This window comes from Natator depressus, chromosome 1 (assembly GCF_965152275.1).
Source record: "Natator depressus isolate rNatDep1 chromosome 1, rNatDep2.hap1, whole genome shotgun sequence".
In the NCBI taxonomy this organism is placed as follows: domain Eukaryota; kingdom Metazoa; phylum Chordata; order Testudines; family Cheloniidae; genus Natator; species Natator depressus.
In genome coordinates, this window is record NC_134234.1 from 48,212,767 (window position 1) to 48,232,858 (window position 20,092).

General features: G+C 44.4%; 1 protein-coding gene across 3 annotated transcripts in view; it reads right to left on the minus strand.

Annotated features, from left to right (window-relative positions):
- Positions 1-20,092, minus strand: part of N4BP2L1 (NEDD4 binding protein 2 like 1) — a 46,457-nt gene that overhangs the window by 3,798 nt on the left and 22,567 nt on the right. The window contains exons 3-5 of one of the 3 annotated variants that reach the window (XM_074959409.1): positions 17,492-17,580; positions 16,339-16,415; positions 12,986-13,215 (exon numbers count right to left, since the gene is read on the minus strand). In XM_074959409.1, the coding sequence (XP_074815510.1) occupies positions 12,986-13,215; positions 16,339-16,415; positions 17,492-17,580 (396 nt within the window). Of the gene's footprint in view, positions 1-11,507; positions 13,216-16,338; positions 16,416-17,491; positions 17,581-20,092 lie in introns of those variants that run through there. The other 2 variants (XM_074959400.1, XM_074959419.1) reach the window with 2 other exon arrangements.

Sequence of the window (20,092 nt, forward strand, 5' to 3'; positions counted from 1 at the left end):
TTGTTTGACTGCAGCTTTTCCTCCTCAACCGCCTTCCTCCCCACCATGTCCTACTGGCAAGAAGGGGTAAGGATTGTCTGAAAAATTAAGCTAGCAGCTCTGGCAAACCTGCTGCAGAGACCTGCTATGATTAACATTAGCAAGTTGGACTGGGACTCCTGTTGTTATGCTTAAAGGAGGACTATAGGGAACATGGTGGGGTGTAAAAGGACTCACCACTGACTCACTAATACTGCTGTTGCACACCTTTTCCCAATTTCCTGTCCCTAATGAGTATCTGGCTCCCTACTTCCCAATTATTTATAAGTGGTAGAGTGGAGATCCTCTCTAGCATAATGTACAAGGTTTGTCACAGCACAAACCTGCTTCTCCCCACCCAACAGAAACACCATTTTCCCCATAAAATATCTGCTTTCCTTCAGTGACCACTATGGAAAGCCCAGCTCCCCCACACAAACATTGCTGTTGCTTCCTCCATGCCACCTACCTACCCTCTCCACCCTTCCATGTCTACTTGCACAAACCTTGCTGCTTCTCCCTCTATGCTGCTGACCATCCCCTCTGCCCTCCCATGTCCACAATCGTTCTATGCCGTGCTCCTTCTATTCCAGTCCAATTCCTCAACTCCTGCTGTCCTCCCCACTTCCTCCAAGGGTGGACACCAAAATAACTCAGTACTGCCCCCTGCCCAACACTCCCCATTCCCCTACTTCTAAAAGATTTCTCAAGGTGTTCAGATATGATGGTAATAGCTGTGCTAAGCACAGCTTCTATGTTTAGTCATCACTAATGGGTTAATGCTTGTATCTGTGAAATTCAGAGGTGGTCCAATGTTGCTGGAAGCTCCTGGACTAAGCCCTACTCAGCTCAGACTTCCAAATCTGCCTCTAGCTGCACAAGTTGGTGGTTCAGTTTCTCCTGACCATTTTGATTTATAATTTTAATTTTTGTTTGTTTTCGTGCAGTACCAATTTACAATCTTTTTTCCTTCTCCTCCCCTGAATTATGTATTTGGCAGCATGGTTGTTTCAACCACCCAGATCCACCACTGCTGCACCTCCCTTCTGAAATTCCTGCATAGCAGAGCTGTCCCGCAAATACTGTGCTAAATCTAAGCAGCATTCTCAATGTGGGGCAGCCTTTACAGGCTCTACAGCAGGTGACTTATGCTCTGCCCCTTCACAGCCAGCCAGTGCTCTCACTGCCAGAGCATAGGGCTGAGAGTTGGATCAGCACCTCCTCCCCTGAGAAGCTGCAAATCCAATAAGGACCTTCTGAGCATTTTGAGGAGAGAATCTAAGGAGGATACCATCTGGCCAGCGGATTGGGGGTAAGTCCCTGGGTCAGAGGGGAAAAATTCCTGAAGGAATCCAAAGCTGCCTCCTCTCTTCAGGATACCAAAGTGTGTATGGGGGGGGGGGAGGCGTTCTCAGCTCCATGGGGAAAGAACCAGGGCTTGTATGCAGCTCCCCTTCCTCCCATTATGAACAGGGGGATTCTTATGAAGCTTGGGGCTACATCTTGCAAACTCCAGAAACTCTGTCCCAAAAAAGGCAAAAGCAACCATCCCCTTCATAATAGCAATTTGTAGTGATAATGAACAAGTGGTATAAAAATCAGGGGTTAAACTCCTACCTTCCCTTCCCTCCCCTTGAAGAAGTGTTTGCTGGGGTTTTGCTAGTACACAGAGCCTCTTTCACAGTGTTCTGTATTATTATTATTATTTATTACCGTGTATCCTGTAAGCCCTAGTCATGGACCAGGACCTCATTGTGCTAGGCTCAGTACATACATGGGACAAAAAAGACAATCCCTATCCCAAAGAGCTTACAATCTAAGTACAAGACAAGAGACGACAGATGGATACAGACTGAAGGAGGACTGCAAGGAAAGAATGAGACAAATATTGGTGAACATGATAGGCAGTGGTATCAGCACACCAACAGTCTCACTGTTGTCTTGTATCAAGCTCACCACCTCTTTCTCACTTCCTGGCAGCATGTCTGGGCATGCAGGGAAACCTATTATTCCGGTGAAGCCCTGGTTTAGGCTGCAGTGTAATGGGAATTGTGCTTAAGGGCCTTTCTCCAGGGAAAGTGGCTCAGATTTCAGGCAGCTGCAGAATGCTCCTGTTGGACTTGATGGACAGTCAAGGAACCTCCATTGCACTGTCAGAAAAGACCAGACCTCTTGAAGCAGGGACTTCTCCTTTAATCAGACCTAGACAACATATAGTTAGCCTGGGCATCAAAAGAAAAGAATAGTTCAGCAGAGTTTCTCCATTAGTCTCATTGATCCATTTTGATTTCCAGACAAAACTCAACCAGAAAATTTCAGTCATTGATCTTGGAGAGACAAGGAGGGTGAGTTAATACCTTTTATTGAACCAATTTTTGTTGTTGAGAGAGACAAGTTTTTTCGAGTGATGGTCCCTGTTGTATTCCACTGAGGGTTATGTGCCATGCGCCCAAAGCTGGAGCTTTTTCGAAGTAGTTATGTCTGTCGGTCCGCACATGTGCCCTTGCACTGCCTCATGGTTTCTCCCAAGGCGATGAAGGGCGGGGCAGAGCAGACTCACCGCATGCTCAGTTCCTTTTCACCACCACATGATCTGAGTTGGAGCTTCTGCTGTCTTCCCGTTGGTGTGATGCATTTTCCAATCTTCTGTAAAACTATTTTTATTTTTGTACATAGTCAGGATTCTTGCCGTTTTTGTAGTAGTTTTCTTGCTTCTAGAAGTTTTGTAGGTTTACACGCTAGGGACGCCGCTTCCGTGGTTCTCATCAAACAATCCCTAACCCTTCCCCCCCACAGCACCCAGGTTTGGGTACTGTATACAGTCAAGATTTTTTGCTGTTTTTGTAGTAATTTTCTTGTTTCTGAAAGTTCTTGTACGATTAAGGACTTTGGGCACTGCTTCCGCGGTCTCCCACTGAACAATCCCCCACTCCAGCATCCAGGTCTGGGTACTGGACTATGCCAAAGAACCTGGGATTCAAAGTCTGTGCTTCCTGCCTCCATCTATTTCCTCTCAGCAATGAACACCAACATTGTCTGTACTGTTTGGTGGAAACTCGCGCTATGTCCCGGTGCAGTATCTGCCTCTCCTTCCCTGCTTGTACAAGGGAAGGTAGAGCCTTCTGTATTAAGAAGTACCTCATGGACATCACCATGGGGCCGCAGCTGGATCTTTGCTAGGGAATCCCCACGTACGTCAGCCAGAACAGTTCAAGAGCCTCTTACCATAGAGCCTCAGTACAGCTCTACCGGTACCAATGCTACGGACCCTGCGCCAGGGCCTAGCCGTCAGTCACGGAAGCATGCACATAAGCATGACAGTAGGTCTTCCTCCAGGTCTAAGAAAGAACCCATCCACGAGTTCCAGCCATGGAGCAGCACTGCGTTCCAAGGCCCACAAGAGTGACAAAAAGTCACATCGCTCACCAGATCTGCCAGTCCCAGACCCCTCCTGCATCAGCTCCGCTGGTATCCTATGAGTCGTCGGGCTTGAGACAGATCTCCTTACTTGCCCTGGTTCCGTCCGTAGACCAAGGTACCACTGACTTAGGGAAACTTGGAAGTGCTCCTGGGCCTTTATCTCTGAGGAGTTCTCTCTGGAAAGGATGAGGTCTCCGTGTGTTCCGGTACTCTCACCTACTAAGAGAGCTCCATCCAGTGTCTTGGATCCACCACCTTCTGGACGTGTTCCTACACACACCCCATTCTGTCGGCATCGCCATTTGTACAGGACTCTGAGTCTGAGGATCCGGATGTTATGCATGGTCTGCCACTTCCATTCCAAAGACATAACTATCAGAGGGTTCCGACAGCACTGTGGCAATACCCTCCCTTACCTAAGCCCAGGAGTCATTGGTACTCGACTCCTTGGGCACCACCATTGTAACAGCAGGATCAACCAGGTTGGCCATAGTGGAGCTTGTGGCCCCAATATTTGGCTTCGGAACAGTCTCTTTCAATGTGGGAGGACTCCTCTGTTTCACTGCCTCATCATTTGTCAAATAGATGTTCAGAACCAGTGCTAGATGATGCACCAATCAGCCTGGCCCTGACAGATCCGGAGAGGTTTCCCTTGTCGTTCCCGCACATGGCTGTGTCATCGATACCCTCCTCTCCTCCAGACGACTATTGTCAGTTTCACGAGCTGCTACAGATGATAACTAACACTATTCAGAACCCATTAGAAGACAGTCAACACCAACTACTAGACATTTTGCACACATCAGTACCAGCCAGGGTGGCCCTACCAATCAATGATGCCATTCTACAACCAGCAGGCACCATGTGAACCCAGCCACGTGTGCCCCCACCCTGAAAGGGGCGGGAAAGAGATACTATGTCTCCCTGCAAGGGGTCTGAGTTTCTGTTCTCACATCCTCCACCCAATTCCCTGATGATTCTGGCTGCTACGGACCAAGCTAAAAAACAGCATCTACACTGCACACCTGCTGATGAGGGCAAGAGGTTAGACCTTATAAGTCGAAAAGTCTTCTCAGTCAATCTCCAGTTCCAGATCTCGAACTATCTGGTATTGATGACCGACTATGATTTTGTAAACTGTGGACAGATGGTGGATTTGGCTGATAAGCTACCTCAACAGGATCTTGCCTGATTCCAAGCTATTTTAGAAGAAAACAAGTTAATCGCTAAGTCCGTACTTAACGCAGCAGTTGATTCAGCAGACATGTCCTCGTGCATATTGGCAACTGGAATTGTCATGAAGAGGGAATTCTGGTTGCATTCCTTAGGTTTCCCTAGGGAGGTACAGAAAACAATTGAGGCCCTCTCTTTGGATGAATCATATCGCTCAGTTAGAAGACGGATGTTTCCTTGAACTCACTAAAAGACTCCAGAGCCACCCTGTGTTCCTTAGGCATATATATGCCAGCACCAAAGCAGAAATTTTACCATCCGCCGCCTACACAATGCTACAGGTCTTCCCATTTCTATCACCAAGCCTACATGCCTCCACAGAAACACCCAAAGGTTCACAGATCCTGTCTGCCACAGGTGCCAACTTTTCAAACTGCCGGGGGGTGCTAGACTCCTGGCTGTGCCCCAGGCCCTGCCCCCACTCCACCCCTTCTCCCAAGGCCCCACCCACACCCCACCTCTTCCCGCTCCAGCTCCAGCCTCCCTGCATGCCACAAAACAGCTGTTCATGCAGGGAGGGAGGGAGAGGTGCTGATCCATGGGGCCCACCAGCGGGCGGGAAGCGCTCGGGGTGGAGGGCAGATGATAGGGGGGCTGCCGGTGGATGCTCAGCCCCCACCACATTTTCCCAGTGGGTGCTCCAGCCCCAGTCGTCATGTAAGTGATATATCTGAGTTCAACTAGAGAGCCGTTAGCCTCTTTGCATCTCAACTCTCTTGCCAGCCACCCTTTCGAGGGTCATCTCAAACTATTTCTGCCAGCATGGAGAGTGATAATGGACAAGTAGGTCCTGGATGTCATTCGACATGGCTATACCATCGAGTCTATGGTGCTATCTCCTCCACATCTCCTGCCCCAATCGTGGCCCAAGGATCATTCTCATAACAGTATGCTTACTCTAGAGGTGGACACCCTCCTGCAGAGAGGAGTAGTGGAGCCAGTCCCTGCAGCCTATCAGCACAGACTTCTGTTCCAACTATTTTCTGGTACCCAAGAAGAAGGGGTGATGAAGACCAATATTGGATGTCTGACACCTCAACCGTTCCATTCACAAGCTGGAGTTCCACATGGCTCACTAGAAGAAGTCATGTGGCTCATTGCTTTCGATATGCAAGATGCCTACTTCCATATCGACATTCACAGAACCCACAAATGGTTCCTGAGATTGATGGTGGGTCCTCGGCGTTTCCAATACAGGGTTCTCCCACTCAGACTTGCCACTACCCCATGGGTCTTCACACAGGTTTTCTCTGTGGTAGAGGTTCACCTCTGACGTCAAGTCCTTGTCTTCCCTTACCTAGATAACTGGCTGCTGGTGGCACGATCCAGAAAGGAAGCTGAAGAGTCGACATCCCAACTCCTTCTACTCCTCTCCTTCCTAGGAGTAAACGTCAATGTTGAAAAATTGACTTTGCATCCTACTCAGTTCCTGGAATTCCAAGGAGCATGCATCGATGCGGCCTCAGCACGCACTTATCTGCCAGAAGACAGGTTCCAAAGCTTACTAGACCTGATCACCTTGATGACTACCAGTCCCTCAGTCTAGCCAGAACTTGCCTTTCCCTCCTTGGTCACATGGCAGCGTGCACTTACATCATGGCCTTTGCTTGCCTGTGCTTCCACTGTGTACAGCTATGGCTACAGGGAGTCTACTCCCCCGTACACCTACCCATGGACACCATTCTTGCCATTCCACCAGAAGTCATCTCTTCCCTTCAGTGAGGGACAGGCCCACTCCAAGTTTGCTCCAGAATGCCCTTCCTTCCGTCTTCCCCTAGTGTGACAATCATAACAGACATGTCACTTGATGGCTGGGGCACCCACAAGGGAGATTGCATGACAAAAGGCACTTGGGCCACTCGCGAAGCCAGGATGCACATCAACATCCTGAAACTTTGGGCAGTGCACAAGGCATGCTGCATGTTTTTATCAGCTCTCCGTTCTCATCATGTCCTCGTCACGTTGGACAACACCACTATGGTTTACTACATAAATGAACAAGGGGGCACAAGGTCCCCAACATTGTGTGCAGAAGCTTTATGCCTTTGGAAATGGTGCATTGCACACCATATCCTTCTTCGGCAGCCTACCTGCCAGGAACTCAGAATGTGATTGCTGATGCCTTCCGCAGGAACCTTGCAACAACCATGAATGGGAGTTACATGTCACAGTAATCGTGGACGTTTTTGGTCACTGGGGAACTCTGATCAGGGACCTATTTGCATCTCACACCAACATCAAGTGCATTCAGTACCGTTCAAAGGGAGGATTTGGTGCCCATTCACAAGGAGGACACCCTGGTCGTCAAATGGTCGGACTGAATCAACTAAGCCTTCCCTCCCCTACCAGTCCTGCAATGTATCCATCACAAACTCTGATGGGAGAGGGCGACGTTCAACACGATAACTCTATTCTGGCCTCACCAGTTCTGTTTTCACCTTCTTCTCCACATGTCAAAGCATCTTCCCCTCCCACTACTGATGTTTCCAGAACTGCTCACACAACACCATGGCAGACTCCGGCAGCCTGATCCACGGACGCTTCACCTGACAGCTTGGTTTTTGGATGGACGCTTCCACTAGCACTGGAGTGTTTGTTGGCAGTACAAGATGTCCTCTTCAACAGCAGGAAGGACTCCATGAGACAATCCTACCAATCCAAATGGGAATGTTTCACTTCTTGGGCCCAAGAAAGGTCTTGCCCCTGAGGCTGTGGGTATCCCAACGCTCCATTTGAAAACCTCGGGGCTTGTTCTCCACTCCATTAGGGTACACGCAGCAGCTATTACCGTTTTCCACCCTCCAGTGGAGAGAGATTCATTTTTTACCCATCCTTTGACTGTCTGATTCTGGAAGGGCCTTGCACATAAATACCCGCCCATTCAGCCTATCACTCCCAATGGGACCTCAACCTAATCCTTACATCATTAATGAACTCTCCGTTTGAACCTCTGGCTTCCTGCTCTCTTTCACTCCTTTCCATGAAGGTCGCCTTTCTGGTTGTTATTACCTCTGCAAGAAGGGTTGACAAACTGGGGGCCGTGATGGCAAATTCCCGTTTCACCACATTCCATAAGGACAAGGTTTCACTGCACCTGCATCCCAAATTTCTTCCAAAAGTGGTTTCCTGCTTCCACCTAAACCAACCCATACATCTACCCACTTTCTTTCCTAAACTGCACACCTCAAATGAGGAATGGCAGCTCCACTCCCTCGATATACACAGAGCCCTGGCCTTTTACCTACAAAGGACAGACAAAGCCATTCTGGAAAACTCCCAAACTGTCACCATAGTGGAGAGAATTAAAGGGTAGGCCATCTCCACCCAGAGAATCTCAAAGTGGGTCTCAGGGTGCATTATGCTCTGCTATCAATTATTGGGATGGTACCCACCAGGTGAGATACGGGCCCATTCCACGAGAGTGCAAGCATCAACTACTGCCATGCTCCATGACGTGCCCCTAGTAGACATATGTAAGGCAGCCACGTGGAGTACGGTACACACCTTTTCTTCTCATTATGCTCTACTCTAGTGCATGGTTCTGTGATGGACGCCTCATTCAGTGCAGTGATCCGCCATTCAACAATTCCATCATCTTCCTTTCACCCTCCGCCTATTTAGGTACTGCTTGTTAATCACCCTCAGTGGAATACAATAGAGACCCTCACTCGAAGAAGGGGAGGTTATTTACCTGTAACTGGAAGTTCTTTGAGATGTGTGGTCCCTATCTGTATTTCAACCCCACCCTCCTTCGCTTCTGCTGAGGATCTGGTAGATCTGTGGTGGAGAAGGAACCAAAGACACAGTTGGTCTGCCCTGTCCTTTATCACCTTGGGCAAAATCACAATGCAGTACAAGGGTGCATGCACAGACCGACAGACATTACTACTTTGAAAAAGCTTTGGCTCCGGGCGCATGGCACATGCGCATAACCCTAAGTGGAATACAGACAGATTTTGGAATTAGTTCCTCAATCTATGTCAGTGCTGTTGTCATGAGGAAAAAGTTACTCTTCGTTCCAGAAATCTTTTTGTTCAAGGTAAATTCTTTCCACAATTCCTGGGAAATAGTTCTCCCATCATTTGTTTTAATCCTTAGCACCCTTTGGAAAATGATGAAAGTATATCTCAAACATATGGAGAACACACACCAATTGTACTCTGCTCAGATCATTCCATCCAAAAGGCTAGGGCCTTAGGGCCACAGCTTGCTGCAGCAAGATGTCAAAATCCTTCCCCAGTTGGCATGCTAAACATCTAGGAAAGTATTTATGGAGAAGGAATCAAGACTCTCTCTACAAGGACCCTAGTGGTATTGTGGGGGGAAATTGTATGAGCTTCACATAATGAAGATTTCAAAGTAGTTTTCCATTCCTCTGTAGTACTGTTCTAGGGTCGGAAAGTGCTACTGGGTTTGTCCTCAAAGAATTCTTTAAATTACAAAGCTCTGGCTTTATATGGAGTAACACTTTTATTTCTACCTATTGTTCTATTATAATAATGCTTAAAGCTCTGTTCCTTCTTCCCCACCCTCCCCCCTCTATGATTCACTGCTTGCTACGACTTTATGCATCCGATGAAGTGAGCTGTAGCTCACGAAAGCTTATGCTCAAATAAATTGGTTAGTTTCTAAGGTGCCACAAGTACTCCTTTTCTTTTTGCTTGCTACCAGCCATTAGTGATGAATGAGAAGAGAAGCTGTGCTGCAGAACCAGAAAGTTATTACCTAATGGTTTTCTTTCTGCTAGCAGCTCCTCTCCTCATTCAATCCACCCTGATAAACAATTGGAATAGAATTTCTTTGTCTTAAGGTTCTCTTTGCCTTAAGGTTCATTGATATATCAAGTCTGTTGTCTTAATGCTAATAATTGGTTCCTGGAGTATTTCTACAATTTTGGAAGAACTCTCTTGGTGACTGGAGCTCAAGGGCGGGGCTTAATCCTGGAGCTTCCAGCAACAACATTGTGTTGTCTCTGAATTCCACAGGTGTGGCACATTGACTCATTAGAGATGAATAAGGAGAGAAGCTGCTAGCAGAAAGAAAACGATCAGATAATAAATTCCACATTCCTAATAAAGCAATCACTAGAAATCAGGCACATCACCAGCTAAGCCAACATGCTTGTCCACACCATAAAGATATACTTAGAGTTCTTTGACATTCTGGGTGCTCAAAGCACTATAGAGACATTATCTAGTGAATGCTCACAACTCCTGTGTGAGTTAGGTGGGTAAACATTATCTCCATTTTTATAGACTGGTAAACTGAGACACAGAGATGATGTGGTTCGGCAAAGGCTTCCTCAGCTCGCATGCCTTAATACCCATACTTTATAATACACAAACGGTTCATATTTATTCTTTTTTATTTTTTTGGTTGTGGTCATGCATGTTTTTAAGGTAGATTAGTTTCTCACACTTAAAAAAAGAAAAGAAAAAGTCCCATTTTATCTTTTTATTTGACATGGTTTAGAAAGAGAAAACTTCCATACATTCAAGTACTTACAAAGTTTTTTAGATTTCTTCTGCTTGTCTGACTACCTTTTGACTAACTTTCTGTTTTTGAAATATCAGGACAAAATTCTCCCTCTTCACCCAAACCTCCCTGAGTCTCAGCACATGAGGCCTCCTAAATGACCTGAAAAACAATGCATATTAATGTGTGCCGGGTTTTTTTGGGGTTTTTTTTGCTTTTTTTATAAATCTCAAATGTTGTGTGTATTTTAATCCTCTTCTGTTCACAGTCTATTTTGATTATAAAGCCAGAGTTGCATCTCCTGATTACCTGACAGGGAAGCCATCCCTCTACTTGGTCAATAGTTTGCACAGTGAAAAGCAATACAACTTGAAAGCCAACCATGACATCAAAATGTATTTGTTTTTCCTGTTTACATTTTTTTCTGTTTAAATAAGCCCACTATTCTCAGGCTACTTTAATGGTTTTGTGACCCTTTTTCACAGATTGAGGAAGAGTGATTTCATATCTACAGACATTACAACACATAAACAGAGAATGTGCATTTCCAGTTAGATTACCAGAGAAATCAAGTTTTACACAATAACAAGACTAAAGAGATGTGCCACAAAGCAGGAACCAGAGTGTAGAGCAGTACCCAAGCACCAAGAAAAAGCCCAATATCTGTACACAAATTCTTATACGTAATATTATACAAAGGGTGTCATGTTCCTCATGGATACTGTGTGACACAACATCAAATGCCAGATAACTCCATAACTAGTGCAGTGTATGTGAACTGTCCATCCTGGAGTGATAAGGAATGAAAAGATTTCACATGGTCTAATATGACAAGGCTAACCATGAGGCCCAAGGCTAACCCCTCAGTTTCAAACTTGTATGCCTAAAACAATGTTCCCAAATCCATATTTAGGTGTCTAACTTTAGACCACCAAATTGAAAAACAAGGCCCTACAGCCCAACTTTCAGAGGCGAGTCTCCACAGTCCCCATTTAATTGTTATTAGTTTTATATTACAGTAGCGCCTATGGGCCCAAATAAAGGATCAGGGCCCATTGTGCTAAGAGCTGTACAAACAAACAATAAAGTGCCCTTGCCCGAGAGAGCTCTAAAGTTTAGGATGTTGACTAGATCAGCAGTTCTCAGACTGGGGTCCGCAGACCTCTGTGGGCCTGCAAGGGTACTCCAGGGGGTCCTCAAGTCCTGTCCAGGGCCACTCGCCCCACTGATCAACTCCTCCTCCTCCCTCCCGGTGCCTCCTGCATGCTGCGGAACAGCTGTTCAGTGTCGTGCAGGAGATGCTGAGAGGGAGGGGGAAAAGCGGGGAAGGGGCACACTTGGAGGAGGAGTAGGGGGTGGGGCCTTGGGGGAAGGGGTGGAGTGGGAGCTGGGCCTGGGGCTGAGCAGGGGTTGAGCACCCCCGTGGAATATTAGAAGCTGGCTTGAGGGTCTGCGAAAAATTTTAAATAAAAATGGGGATCCCCAGATTGCTAGAGTTTGAGAACTGCTGGACTAGGTGCAACAGGGATGAAACAGACAAAAATTGAGCTAGAAGAGGACAAAATAGTTATATTGGAAGCTCTCAAAATCAGGCCATGCGTCTTCAAACTATCTAGGTGTCATATTAGATAATGTCAACATACCTTGAATTATCTTAGTGCTGTGATAAAATGTCTTAAAAACCCACATAATGTGCAAAGGAATAACTACAAACATTTTTGGTAGTTTCTCAAGGTAAGGTTGCAAGACAATTGACTCGGCTGTCTTTAGTAAATTGTTCTATTTCTCTTGTGGTTTTACAATGTCCCCAGTATGGAATTATTAGCATTTAGGTCTTTATTTTTTCTATTATTAGTATTATTTTATTTTAAAATTTTATATGATGCCAGTAATTCACATTGCACTTCAAAATATGTTCTCTGTCCTAAAGAGATTACAGTATAAGAGAGAACAAATACAGAACAACAGTTGAGGAAAAGGGTAGGCAGGTGGTGGTGATTAATGAAGGGAAGGGAAAAGGGATTGCTAAAAAAGGCGTTTGAATGAGGAGAGAGGTGGTGGTGGGCAGATGAGGATGGAGAGAGTAGGTGTAGAGGGGCAGCATGAGAGACGGCATGAAACAGTTTGAGGAAAGTGGGGAGAAAAGTGAAAGGATTGAGAAGAGCATGAGAAATGAAAGCAGTGATGCAGGTAGGAAGAAGGTTGTGTAGAGTCTTGTAAGGTGAATTTCCTGTAAGAAGACAGGAAACCAATGGAAGAATTGAAAGTTTACATTGGTCAAGCTGAGGTGAGAAGAAGTGAGAAGCACTGAGGCCAGACAGGAGAAAGTAGAGAAGCTAAAAAAGACTACAACATGGACAAGTGTCTTGGCAACGGAGAGCATGAAGAAAGGGTGGATTTTGGAACTATTAAGGAGAAAGAAGTGATTGGCGTTAGTGAGAGACTGTATATGGGGGAGAAGGAGAGAGAATGGGCCTGGAAGACAGGAAGAAATAATATTTACACTGCATCATAAATGTTCATGATCGTTACAGGCAAGAGACAAACCGCATCCCTACGCTGCAAAATTTATAATCAAAGGTTAAGACATGACTAAACAAGGAAAACTGGCAAACACTGGGGTGTACTGGGACAGGGATGATGTGTACAGTTTATATTGGTTTTAGTGGTCTCAGATTGTGTAATTGACAAAACAACATTACAGTGATATTTTAAGACTTGTAAATTAACAGAAATAACTCCTGATTTAGAGATTTAGTAGAAAAATATAAAAATTGAGAGTAAAATTAGTAATTTTTTTAGTCTTTTATACCCTAATGAAATACGTTCTGGAATCCACCTCTATTAAATGATCTTTCATTTGTGTAGCGGCTGTGTGGTCTTCTGTTTGGGAATGTTGGACACATATTGGAATAAGCCCCAGTGTTGTGAGCAGCATTTGGTCCACTGGAATTTCTGCCATCTCTGCTTGGTTTTTCAGAGTGAAGCACGATATGAAAAGTAATGTCATGCTCATACTGGTCTTTCATGCGCTGTATCTTTTCTTTCGGGACGCCATGATTGTTTCTTCTATAGAATTAAAATTAACAGAAAAATGTAAGTATTTACCTCTCTAAGTGTATCAGATGGATTTTCTTACATTTGCAAACCTTCCTGCTGTGTTTAGTAATGCACTAATTCTTTTCCCCCTGGGTCAGGCTTTAACATTTTTGCTACCTCTCAGCTAACCTAGTTTTCAAAGCTATGTTGGCCACTTCACTGCAAAATGTAACCCAAATATTTTTATGGGCAGTCAGAATGTAATTTTAGGTGAATCCTTTGGAACAAGGGCAAGTCCACTGAAACTGCTGTGAAGAACATGGGCGATATCTTTATTATTTTTATGAATATTATATGTAGCTCTTTTTGATTACTATCATGATGTCTGCTACATGGGTGCAGAGAGTCAGCTCAGTCCTGGGACAGTTCACATCTGCAGAAAGGCAGACAATGGTGTTCGACTGCCCACTCATTGATACTGAACCATACAGCACAGGTGTCAAGATCTGTTATTGTTCAAGCCCAAGTGAAGCACAGCCACCCTCCGCATAGGACAGACTCAGGGTCCTACCAGCACAGTGGAGACTACCAAAGACTTGGTAAGGCCTCTGATCTGCTGCAACAAACGTTGAGGACTGGAGAATGGAAAACCCCCAAGGGAAGAATCAAAAGAGACAAAGGTGCTAGAATCTGCTGTCAAAAAGGGATACTCTCTAGCAAGGGGAGTCCAGAGCAAAACCAGAAGGGAAGGCTTGACAGGAGGAGAGGGGATACAAAAGGACCCTGGATCTTTTGAAGAATATTAAGACCTAAAGGGCTTTCAGAGTGGTGAGGAAACTGAGGCAGGGTCTTGCATGTGGTGGTTCTTCCATACATCTGTATATCTCTTGTGCTTTGTCTAAGTTTACAAAGTCTGCGTGTTCCTTGTTTTAACTGTCATGTAGCCCTCAAACAGCTAAGTGGTAAACCATGTGGGTAAAACCCTAGAGAGCGTGCATGAGCTACTGAGTTAGTGGGTCTGCACTAATCTTGGGGCTTAGGGGCAACTGGGCTGAAGGGCCCCACATCCCAAGAAGGGGTACCAGCATTGGAGTCTGTACCCGAGGAGTGTACTTGAAAGGCTAGTCTTAGACAGTTTCTGGACACTTCTCAGACTCAGTAGACTTAAAAATATGTGAGATCCAAGGTTTGGATCTAATACAGTAGCCTAGTGACCATCCACAAAGAGATGGTGATTAGACAGGGCAGTAACACCTGCCATCGAAGGTAACCCATTGTAGCTTGTACAACTCTTAGTTTAAGGGATAGGGGATAGGGGAGCGTTTCAAAATTGGGACACTTTTACAGTGTGTTACTGACTGAATAGTTCATTGATATCCACCCTCCGTCTTTACCTGAATCACTTTCCAATGTGTTGCCTTAAATTGTATGTTTGATAGATTTGGTTTAGATATCCACTTCCCTGCACATCTGGGTGAAATTTTGACATTCACCCCACTGATTAATAGAATAAAATACAAATCATTAGGAAGCTGACCCTAAAATTAATACTATGGTCAGATGTTGACTGCATGTGTGTTCATTCAGTGTGCTGTCCCAGCTCTGCAGAGATAGAGGAGACGACAGACCTCAGTTAAACTGCCCAATAAATCCACTGACTCGGTTTTCAGCGAAGGCACCTGGCCAGGTTTATTGTTGACAAAACATGGTAATAGCACCTGCAGACTCTACGAGGGTACTAAGACATGTATGCTTGTCGCAATGGACGCAGCTCAGTCAGTGGTGGGACTTTCCATTGCCCCCTAGGCTGGCCAAAGACACTCCCTCTGAGATACATCTTTATACACCAATACAAACAAGTTAAATTTTGCTCCTGACATATTAGGGTGTCACCCGTTGCCTTGTACATGTTGGTTTGATTAAAACTTTTTTATTTATTATGCTGTTATTCTGACCTTATCTTTAGGATGGGTCAGTGTGTTCCTGTTATCTTTGGGGAATATGCTGGTATGGAGGTGTTCTGGTACCACCCTCTGGAACGTGCTTGCGTGAGTGCTCTGTGCCCAGCACCTCTTAGGAATATGTGTTTCTGCAATATCAGCCCTGTGCTTGCCGAATTCTGTGAGCAGGGCCTTCCTCTTGCTCACAACCTAACTTTGCCTCATATATAACAAAGTTTTAACTTCTACTTTAGTTCAGGCCTCTGATACAAGGCCTTATGTTTCAGGTCCTCTTCTTACTACAAATACATAATAATCCTTAAAACCTACTTCTGCTGTGATGCCTGCAAATCACTAACCATCTTGGGCACTGGTTAGGCAACCCAAGACTTTCATTGTGCAGCTAAACTGTTCATTACCTCATCCCCATCCCCAAACCACTTGTCTCTTTTGCCCACATTTCCATCCTGTCTGATACCTAGACTGTGAGCTTTCTGGGTAGAGACCATCATCTTTGGTATTTGTCTGTGCAGCACAAAATGGGGAAACTCACTGATCTTTGACTGGGGTTCACAGCCACTACCATAACACAAATAAAGAATCATCATCATAATTAGCCAAAAGCAACATGGATAAGGCAAACAATGCCATACTTCTGAGACCCACAATATTTTGTCCCTTTTATAGATGTCAGTCAAGATCTGAAGAAGGATCCTTCGGAGACTGATTTATTGCATGTTATTAATGTAGCATCTACTCCTCCCCAAACTATATTAAAGAAATATTATGGTTATATTTTAAGTGCATAAGTCACAAAATGTAGGTATTATTATAGTTATTCATTTATTTGTATTATCGTAGTGCCTAGGTGTCCATGTCGTGGACCAGGATCCTATTGTGGTAGGTGCAGAACAAAAACATGATCCCTGCCCCTAAGGATCTTACAATCTAAGGAGCAGCTTACAATCTAAATGAACCCCTTCCTATTGATTCATACCCTTCAGCATGACTAGAGTTGTTGGGTGTTACTTAGCTCTCAATGTGGACTAAATTAACAAAACTATTCCTCAGCCGTCTTCGACTAGTCATTTACTAGACTATTTCTAGTCAATGGTCAAGGAGGGAGGAGCATCTTACAATCTTGCTCTTTCTTCTAGCACAAATGTGGAAGTAATTGAGATGCAAGCTGATGAATTAAGGAAAAAAGATGTACCTTGCTAACTCTCGAACATTGAATTTCCAGTGTGTGTCAGGTTCTTGGAATATAACTTCATAGTTATTCTCACGTGCCTGATTTGAAAAAGTGAACAAATTTTAAAGCAGTTACCATGTAGATCTTTTACATCTCTTGAAGATTTATGCTAGCACTTAACATTTACTATGTGCCTAGTCACCTACACCCGGAATTCTCAAACTTAGAGGGTGGTCCACATTCTTCCCATTCCTAATCACACAGATCATCTTCTTTCCCATTCACAATTACATAACATGTCTGTGGCAACTACAGCAATTGCTTAGATGGAAAAGTGAGATTAGAAAAAAAAGTATTTAAAATATTTTTACCTTTTTAAAAAGAATCCAATTTAGTAGCTGGAAAGGAGGGGGAGAGCCAGCACCACATGACCAGCCACACATTCACAGTTTGGGAACCTCTGATCTAGATTGCTGTTACTATGCATTCATCCACAAGTGGAGACAACCTTGATTTTCATTAGAAAAATTACACACAAGCACTAGTTTGGTAGCAGCTGAGAGGACACAGAGCCACCACCACCATTATTTCCTGCATCTTGGAGGTCTCAGCCCTTTAAACTCTAACAAGATCGCAATCTAAGGTGGCTGTACTCAAGCATAACTGAAATATTAGCACTAACTGGCCTCACTATCATACTAGGAAGACTGCCAATAAAGCTCCATCTCTGCCAACCATTAAAGGCTGATACAAATGCAGCCTCTAGACTCTTTGTGTGATCTCCACACAGCAAGATGTAAACTAAGGCCATAAATTAGGACTTTATATGTTTGTCAGATAAACAATATGGAAACTGTTAAATATAGACTATTATTGGGGGAAGGAAAATTACAGGTTGATCTCTCAGTAATTATCAGGTAAGTTTAACAACAGACAATATTTTCACATGATTTTTGCTCTTACTGAACTAAAGAGTTTATTAGCATGTACACAGGCAAACCTCTTCACCCACTTCTGCAAGGACTCAACTGTTGATAGTTATAACTGAAGATCAAAAGAAAAATTGAAATACTAATTTTTAAAAATATTTTCCCTTTTTTTTTTTTCAATCAGTCCACCTCTTAAATTTCATAGCTAAGCATTTAGAATGATAGTCGATCAGAGTTTTCCCTACCATAATCACATATGGCTTCATTTCCCAAGCGTGGATGTTGGTATTATCAATAATAACCGGGGATTTCCCATTCTTCATTGCTTTATGTGCTGTAACATAACATTAAATAAAGCTCAAAAACACCAGACAACTGTCAGAGGGGTAGCCATGTTAGTCTGGATCTGTAAAAGCGGCAAAGAGTCCTGTGGCACCAGATAACTGATGGATCCAGACTGAAGACATTCTCTATTTGAGACGTTCTAAAAATTCATTGGACCGTGACCCCCTTCTGACAACAAAAATTACTACACGACCCCAGGATGGGGTGACCAAAGCCTGAGCCTTGATACCCCAGTGGGGGAATAGGACTAGCCAAAGCCCAAGGGCTTCAGCCCCGGGAAGGGGGCCTGTAACCTGAGCCTCACTGCCCAGGGCTGAAGCCCTCTGGCTTTGGCTTCAACCTGGGCCCCAGCAAGTCTAATGCCAGACCTGTTGACCCCATTAAAACGGTGTCATGACCCACTTTGGGGTCACAACCCACAGTTTGAGAACCGCTGCTCTATTTGTACGACCCCCAGCAAAGTGGCGTCCCATTCCTGACCTGGACTTTGAGGGCCCGTCACCATAGGGCACCGACTCTGTGGGTGCTGCGGGGCTAGAGCACCCACAGGGAAAAATTAGCAGGTGCTCCACCCCCACCGGCAGCCAAGCTCCCCCCGCCTGCACCCCCTCTTCGCCGCCTCCTCCCCCGAGTGCACCATGTCCCCGTTCCTCCCAGCGCTGCCCACCTGCCACCTAACAGCTGTTTGGTGGTGCTTAGGACTTTCCAGGAGGGAGGGGGAGGAGGCAGTAAAGAGGTGGGACGGGGCGGGGACTTGGGGGAAAGGGGTGGAATTGGGGTGGGGCGAGGATGGTGCAGGGGCGGGGCCATGGAGAATCGGTGCCTATACCCATCACAATGAAAATAAATAATGATGGACTGTAATCAGCTAACGCTTTTAAAATTGCTAGAAGATGTTAAGTAGCCAATGGATGTGCTCAGTAGTAAAACTTGAATTAAAAATAATTTATTCTAAATATTGATATTTAGTTTTAGAACATACTTTGATTTATATAAGCAGTAGCAATGTAAATGAAATATTTATAAAGGGTGATTGCTAGCAGATATAAATACACTTTGGTACAATATATACTCCTGGCAGAATTCTGCCCCCACGCAGAAAAATGCAAAAGAAATCTGCGGGGGGACATGCGCCTCTCCCCAGGCAGCGCGTCTGTTCCAGTGTGCCTCAGAGACGCAAATCACCATAGGGAGACATTGATCTGCCAACCAGCAAGAGACACCAGCATGGAGGGGTAGGGCTTTCTATTATGCAAGAGGAAGGCTCTGTCCCCGAGGCAGAAATGTAGTAGCCTGCCTGCTACTTAACTGATCTCATTCCCTGGGGCAGAAATGGAGCAGCCTGCCTGCCTAGTAACATTGTTAATGTTCCTATTGTTAGTTAACTGTTCCCATTCTCAGTCAATTCCCCCAGGAGCATAAAACCTGTAAACAATTTTAAGGCCGCTACGTTGCCAGAGTGATGTAAAGCCTTATAAATGACAGTAAGGGAATCAGCTAGGAAGATCTGTGCTTTTTCACTTTTTTCCTGTGCCAAAGTGGCACAACAGAGTTAGATTACAGCTCAGGCTTTACTTTATTTACCCATTTAAAAAAAAAAAGACTTTGAGGGCAAATAAAACATTTACCAAGCCGTCAATAAAATGTCAGGACAATCAGAACCAAGCACTTCCCAAAGTACCCAGCCAGGTACAGGACAATGATTAGCAAAACTGTATGACTTTCATGTGTGAAAGTCTGAGCAATTCAAAATTACATTCTACTTTTTTTTTCCTGTTTGGCATAACGTAATTTAAATGAAAATCCAGGATGATAACTTGAATGCAGGGTATTAGTTACAAGTGTTTGTAACTTAACTTTCATGTGTTTAGGAAATGCTGAATAATTATGGTGACTTTTTTCAGTATTGTAGTTTAAATAACTACCAAAACAATTGAAACTGGTGTGATTATATTGCATTATTTTGACAAATAAAACATGCAGAATTTTTAAGTTTTTGGTGCAGAATTTTTAATTTTTTTGGTAGAGAATCCCCCCAGGAGTAAATAGAATGTTGTAATATTGATATACACAAGTTCACACTCATCAATCTCTTTAAAAGACTGTCACAATTTTCTCCCTAAAATGTTACTGTTATTCAGCTCCCAAACCTAGTAAATCTCTTTCTAATAAACTCTGTAAACCATCTCTTTGACACAACAAATACCTAGTGTAAAAGCCACAAATCAATCATTGTAGATGGTTAAGCTGCTATATTCTGAACAATTTCAGCTGGAGTTTCTACACCACATCGATATCTAAATTTCGCAACATCTGCACTTCTATAGTAAGTGTGTACTGCTTAAAAAAGTTTTTTAAAAACAAAATTAGCCATGAGTTTATCAAAGTTCGTTCATGTAATACTGAATTTATTTCTTTAACATCCTAGAGAACAAAGTTGGAGACTGTAAATCCTATGGTTTTTGAGAAGACTGACAAGCCATGCACTTCAATGGAAGATC